Consider the following 7,605-nt stretch of genomic DNA (forward strand, 5'->3'; position numbering starts at 1 on the left):
CTTTGAGAGTATGAGGAAAAAAAAATTCCTATCAAGAGTGTGATAAATGAGCCTTTCACATAATTTTCCATCAAAAGTGATAAATAGGTCCTTCATATATTCTTTGAAAGTATGAAGAGTTACCATGATAATGTTCAGATATATTCAAATTTCACTTATTTTTAATCACTAATATTTCTAATCATTTCCCTTCTCTATTTCATTATATATCTTACAATTTATAAATTATCTTAATTTTCTATTTTATGATTTTGTAATAATTATGTAAATTTATCTAAAAATTCCCAAACTATTTGAAAGAAAAACAAAACAACAATATTAATAGAACTATATTTAAAATTATCTTAATAATTACTAATAAATTCAAAAAATCTCCATTAACTAAATAGCACAAGGATGGGACCCTCAATCACCTCAACAAAAGACAATAAAATATATTGGACTCATTGCTTATTAATTATTTAACTTCTATATAACCGAAAAGACATAGTAGTCTCTTAATTTGCTAGTTGTTTAATTTTTGAAATTTTTAGATATGCTGACATTAATTGTAATAGTTTATATTTTTTTTAATATAATACTTTAAGGATATTAGTAATTTTTTAAATATTTATAAATCTAATTAAATTTATTTTAATAAAGAAAAAATTTAAACATATCGTTTCTAGGAGTTTCTTTCTTTCATCAAAGGACACCTTGTAAAATTTATCATTATGATATATTTTTATACCATCCACTCATCTAACATCAAGTAAGGTGATGTTAATATATTAACTTAAGATATATATTTGTGGTGTTTATATATATATATATAGTTATAATTAGGAGTCAATTGAGAAAGAAATGAAATAGGCCCTAAACATAATACATGGTTACTGCAAAATGATGAAAGTGTGAAACACATATTCAATATCTATAGTTATTTGTTATTTTATATATATATATAAATTTAAAATATTTTTAAATTAATCGAATTATATATTTTATTATATTTATACATATTAAAAAACACTATTTTTATTATTTTTATTTTTTAATAAAGGAAGGAAAAAGTCATTAATTTAAAATTTCATTATTTTTATATAAACAATATTTTTTTTGGAAATCACATTAATATAGTCGCCATCATGTAGAAAATCCCTGTATGGAGCTTCCCATGTTGGCGAGCACATGATAAGAATCATTATATCCACATATTCCACACGTCTTCTCGAAGAGAACGTAGAACGTACGAGAGTGCTATAGTTCCCACCGCTGTAAGAATTCCTCTAAATAATTGAATGACATCCGCACGCGGATAGTACCAACCACATTATTAATCCAATCACATTTTATCATATCATCCAAACGTTGAATAATTGAATTACATTATGAGCACGAATCTACCTACCATATTATATAATTCAATTATTTTTCTACTCGAGACGGTACCACCTACGCATTGATATTCACCATGTCCTGTGTTCCTTAAAATAAATTAAATAACCTCATTTTCTAAAATAATAATAATAATAATAATAAATAAAATTTAATAATAATAATTATTATTTTATCAGGAAATAAATTATAATAACTTAAAAAAAACAATCAACGAACATATATATATATATATATATCGCATAAAGATTAGACCAAATTGTTTGGGGCCACCCTAAAAGATTAATAAATAAATGTACATAACACGTGTTTGATATACCTATTATATATCTGTTCGTTCAACATTTTCAGCGTTTGAGATAATAAACCATAGCACTCATATATGTATATGCGTATTGTTTCCATGTGACTATCGAATATAGGCTAAGTTGGAAATGTATAAATCATTAAATAATTCTAGTTTAAATAATTAGGTAAGGTACATAAAATGTGTTATTTTTAATAGAAGGTAAAAAAATAATTTATAATTTATAATATTAAAATGTAAATGTAAATTAATAGGTTGATGGTTTTATTTAATGTTGTTATCAAACTAGTAATGAGGACAACCATCTCTAGTCATTTCTACCTACTAACACTAACACTAAATGAGGACAGCCATCTCTAGCCATCTCTACTTACTAACACTAACATTAAATATAGCTGATTCATCACCCTTAGTCACGGAAACTAGACTACCTAGAATAATCCACCAATAACCCCTGAAAAACAGATTAGAATCTTGCTAAATTAACCTATTTTCTTAACCAAACAATTACAATTTTAACACATACTCGAGGCCCTATATATTATGAAAATTTACCTGCCTCTTAAAAAAAAATATTAAAAAAGAAAAGAAAGATGAAACATGTTGTGCTTAAAAAACACCTTCGACGTCGAATCCGGAAAATAAATATGTCAAAATCATGAAACGAAAATCTTTACCTTCTCATTAATTTTTTATCTCCGTGTTATGACCTGTCAATTTGTCGGGACTTGATTAGACATCGCTACTCGCTTCCACCCGTCTGGGACCACAAATGGAATTCTGGACAAAGATGCAGCTAAGCCTGTTCTCACACGCCACGCTAAAAGCATGAGCAGATTCTCCATTACATCCAAGTCAAACTCCTAACCAGTTGGGAGTTTTGGATAAGAAGATGATATAACCTACGGGATTCTATGATGTGGTGGCCCGACACTTTCGGCTGTGTTACGCCGCGTCATTAGTATGAACATGTGCACGCACACACTGGATGACTGTTCGACCATTATCCATTCCCCTCTGCTTCATCCATTTCCCATTTCCGCTTATAAATATTCCTCCTCCTCGGCCAACATCACAAACCTTGTGCACTCCATTGATAATCATTAGTCTCTTAACGCCCCCTTTATTCAATTTCGGCTTTGCTGTTTTCACTGTTCAGTCAGTCACCATGTGCGGAATCCTAGCGGTGTTTGGTTGCTTGGACACATCGCAGGCCAAGCGCGTTCGGGTGCTGGAGCTCTCGCGCAGGTGTTATAAATCTCGCTCAGAGCATGTGTTGCAAATTGTATAAAACTAGAATATAGGATGCTTCGTTTCCAAGAAAATAGCAATTTCTAGTTATAGTATAAAGGACGATCCTTTTTGGTTGTAGCCATCGAATGGAATATTTGTTTTGCTAGAATTTCACTTAAGTTTTAACGGAGTTTGCCTAATTTTGTCTTGCTTTCATGGTCAGGTTACGACATAGAGGCCCCGATTGGAGTGGGTTGTATCAGAGTGGGCATTCCTTTCTTGCTCACCAGAGGTTGGCCATTGTAGATCCTGCCTCTGGGGATCAACCCTTGTACAATGAAGATAGACAAATAGTTGTTACTGTAAGTCCATTGTTCCTGCCAAATTACTTCATATGTTAATTACGAAATTGGGTTTGATACTTGAATTGCCAAATAGTTGCTCAATTATTGAGTTGAGGTTCTGGCATTGCAGGTGAACGGAGAAATATATAATCACGAGAAGCTGAGGGAACAGCTCAACTCTCACAAATTTAACACTGGTAGTGATTGTGAAATTGTAGCTCATCTCGTGAGTACCCAGCTCTGTACTCTGCATTCCTTCCATTATTTCATAATTGCTGGCCCCTCTTTCAATTTTTTTTAATTTTGTGCTCCTAAATTGCTCCGACATTTTTTGGGTTTAACGTCCTTTGGCTTTTTAAGAGTGCGATTGTAAATTATTGATCTCTCTGTGCTCTGCCAGTATGAGGACTATGGCGAGGAGTTCGTGAACATGTTGGATGGAATGTTCTCTTTCGTTTTGCTTGACACACGTGACCAGAGCTTCATAGCTGCTCGCGATGCCTTTGGAATCACTCCCCTCTACATCGGATGGGGACATGATGGTATGTTCATTCACACACCAGTTGTCATGTACCGTTGCGATGTACTTATTTAGTTTTCATGAAATCTCCTTTAATCGAGTTGTTGTTATCTGTGATTCTGCCGTTATGATTGCAGGATCTGTTTGGTTTGCGTCTGAAATGAAAGCTTTGCATGATGATTGTGAACGTTTTGAGTTGTTTCCCCCTGGACATATATACTCCAGCAAACAAGGTAAATAGCATTTACTTCATGACACTGAAATTATATGACTTTAGCCATTCAGAGTTCTGCAACGCGTATAATATTAAAGTCTGATTGCAAACTCTTTTGTTTATTGAATGTTGCAGGAGGCCTGCGCAGATGGTACAGCCCACCTTGGTATTCAGAAAATGTTATACCGTCCACTCCATATGACCCTTTGGTTCTAAGACGAGCATTTGAGAAAGTATAGTCCATTATCATAGCTGTGCTGCTTTCTCATGTCGATTCTACGTCCCATTGCGTGACCGTTGTATAAAAAAGAAATGTAGTGCGATTTTTCCTGCATCTGAAATTAGTAATATGATCTGTTTGAATGATGCAGGCAGTCATAAAAAGGCTGATGACCGATGTTCCATTTGGAGTACTGTTATCAGGAGGGCTTGACTCATCTTTAGTTGCGGCCGTTGCGGCTCGCCATTTGGCTGCTACCAACGCTGCAAAACAATGGGGAGACAAACTACACTCTTTCTGTGTTGGGTTACAGGTCTCTTCATTAACCAACCCTGGGTTAACCCTTGTTTGGAAAACGGATGTGTTGTGAAGCAAATGGGCTGATCCCTGACGCTTAGTCCCCTATTAATATATTGAAAATTCATTAATCTATATTTTTACACATGCATATCGAATAAAAGAAAAATCTTCTCATGTTAATAAAATCGCCAGTGAAATAGTTGAAACGAACCTCTTTTATAATTTATTTCTTTATGTCTGGGCAGGGTTCTCCAGATTTAAAGGCTGCAAAAGAGGTAGCAGAGTACCTTGGTACTGTTCATCACGAATTCCATTTCACTGTGCAGGTATTCCCTTGGACAGCCATCTCTGTGTACGAATTTTAACGTATAGGGAAGTTTTTTCTTTTAATGTACTGAACAATTGCCTGTGTTTGAGGTGATTGTAACAGGATGGTATAGATGCAATCGAGGACGTTATATACCACGTTGAAACATACGACGTGACAACTATCAGAGCAAGCACGCCCATGTTCTTGATGTCTCGGAAAATCAAGTCGCTAGGAGTGAAGATGGTTCTGTCTGGAGAAGGATCAGACGAGATATTTGGGGGCTACTTGTACTTTCACAAAGCTCCTAACAAAGAGGAATTCCACCAGGAAACATGTCGTAAGGTGACTAGCTAGAAGCCTTGTAGACAATATATTGGGATTCAGAGATTACCTAGTGATTAATAAAATGTAATGTGTGATTTGATGCAGATAAAGGCTCTTCACATGTATGATTGCTTGAGGGCTAATAAGTCAACATCTGCATGGGGTGTGGAGGCCCGTGTTCCATTTTTAGATAAGGAATTCATCAACGTTGCCATGGCCATTGATCCCGAGTGGAAGATGGTAAGCATTTTCATCAACTCACTCTAATCTGGGATTTTGATGACGTGGCAGTAGTATTTACAGCAATCGGTATGGCTGTGTAATATTTGACAGGTAAAGCCTGACATTGGGCGCATTGAGAAGTGGGTCTTGCGGAGGGCATTCGACGACGAGCAGAATCCTTATCTTCCCAAGGTTCCACTCTCATCCTACTATCTTATTTCGTTGCGATAAAACTCTCGTTCCCGATCTGAGTTTTATTCCTTCTAAATTCCAGGTTGCGTAAAGAGTTTGAATTTTAACAGCATTGGGTTAATTTGTCGTGGTATTGCAGCACATTCTGTATAGACAGAAGGAGCAATTCAGCGATGGGGTTGGGTACAGTTGGATTGATGGCTTAAAATCACATGCGGCAGAGCATGTTAGTCACCTGGCTTGGCTTTCTTTGGTTTTGCCCTAATGTCATAATAAATTAAATTAGCAAAGTCGACTAATTATTTGGTCTGGTTATGTACTGTACTGCAGGTGACAGATACGATGCTGGGCAATGCCAAATATATATTCCCCCACAATACTCCCACTACAAAAGAGGCATACTACTACAGGATGATATTTGAAAGATTTTATCCGCAGGTAAGAAAGGATTGAGGAATGAGTATGTAGCTCAGCTGTTTTTGTAACCCTAAAACTCTTATGGTTGGTTTATGGATTGAATGTTGTAATTTGCAGAACGCGGCGCGATTGACGGTTCCGGGCGGGCCGAGCGTGGCTTGTAGCACCGCAAAGGCAGTGGAATGGGATGCTGCGTGGGCTCATAATCTGGATCCCTCCGGCAGGGCCGCTCTAGGCGTCCATGCCTCTGCGTACCAAGAGTGTAATGTAGGTGCAGATAAAGTCAGAGAGAATGGCGGCGCCGATATATTCGGCCATATGCAAATAAAGGACGTAACTGTAGCCGCCCGGGAAGTGGTGATAAAAGGTTAAGTTTTTTAAAACAGAGAGCAGAAGTCGCTGGCCGATACGGGCGAGTATTGGTTCCACTGTATACATTAGTATATATAACCATGTAAGCCGTGCGTCTCATTATATATAATAAACTAGTGTAGGTAACCGTGTAATCTCTAGGCACCAATGCGGAAGTGTAAACGTTTGTCAGGTTGTATTTCAATTCGCTGGGTTTGGTTTTCAATATTGATGTCAGAGGACTTGGTGAAACGTGATTTCAATGTTATTATACCAGTGTAGACAAACTTTTTACGTGAATTATATGTTATAATGTGTACTGAAGAGTTTGTTGGATTTGAACATAAATTCTGCTTTTGAAAAATAATTCTAAATATTTAAATTTTTTATTTTTATATAATATTTAAATTTTTTATAATATAATTAAATAAATGTAATTATACTAAGGGAATAAATCTTAATCGGTTTATTATATTGTATTGAGAAAATTGCAAATATATTTTTCTGTTAATGTGTGAAAGGAATACTCAATAGAAACCATTTAAATATTTAAGTATTTTATGTATAGATTTTTATTATATATATTTTCTCTATTTTATTTTTTATAATTTAGGTATTTTGTATCACTATTTTGAATTTAAAAGTTTACCTAGTTAAAAAAAAGTCCCCTCTCGTTTATTTAACTGGAAACCAAATTAAACTATAAACCGTAAACCAAATTACTTAGAAATAAAGTCTTGAGGTTGTGAAAACTTCCTCTCATAAAGTCCAAAACATGAGCTGATTACACAAAGAGTAACCACATATAGATTAGCTAAACATAGACTTACATAATCAATTATAGGAACTATAAAAAAAAAATTAGAATCCATTATAATAATTATAAACAAGAAATTGAACTTGAATTCTAGCTAATTCTCAAAAGTATCTTGCTCCCAAGCTTGCTAAGGAATAGCTACACTTACTACAAAGGGGTTGTTGTTGCATTTGCTAAGGAGGATGTTTAGCTTGCAGTCCATTTTATTCAACTTTTCCTCCAATTCAACAAGTTTCTAAGCGTTGTCATTTTGGGAAAAGGATGCGCCCAAGTAGAATTTTTATGTGCCAATAGACATTAATAACCTGCATGTAGCCTGCATATCTAGAGCGAGTAGAGGTACATAAGTTGGGAACCCAATCCTTAGTCTTAACATGGACATGATGATCTGGAGTGTATTGGCACTCTTGTTGAACAATGGCCTTAATTTTTTCAATCTCTTGGTGGACTAGCCTGG

The 7,605-nt window shown here is 35.0% G+C and overlaps 1 protein-coding gene across 1 annotated transcript; it reads left to right on the plus strand.

Annotated features, from left to right (window-relative positions):
- The first annotated feature begins 2,743 nt into the window (after positions 1–2,743).
- Positions 2,744–6,655, plus strand: LOC149192699 (asparagine synthetase [glutamine-hydrolyzing] 2-like). Its single transcript, XM_089404672.1, has 14 exons — positions 2,744–2,932; positions 3,141–3,279; positions 3,392–3,487; positions 3,662–3,803; positions 3,919–4,014; positions 4,131–4,228; positions 4,367–4,528; positions 4,761–4,841; positions 4,946–5,167; positions 5,255–5,389; positions 5,483–5,563; positions 5,703–5,789; positions 5,894–6,001; positions 6,098–6,655. The coding sequence occupies exons 1-14, from the start codon at positions 2,853–2,855 to the stop codon at positions 6,350–6,352; spliced, it is 1,782 nt and encodes a 593-aa protein (XP_089260798.1). The 5' UTR covers positions 2,744–2,852; the 3' UTR covers positions 6,353–6,655.
- The last annotated feature ends 950 nt before the right edge of the window (positions 6,656–7,605 follow it).

Source organism: Pinus tabuliformis, chromosome 2_2 (genome assembly GCF_031772625.1).
Source record: "Pinus tabuliformis cultivar Carrire ecotype Pingquan chromosome 2_2, CPIR1, whole genome shotgun sequence".
Lineage (NCBI taxonomy): Eukaryota > Viridiplantae > Streptophyta > Pinopsida > Pinales > Pinaceae > Pinus > Pinus tabuliformis.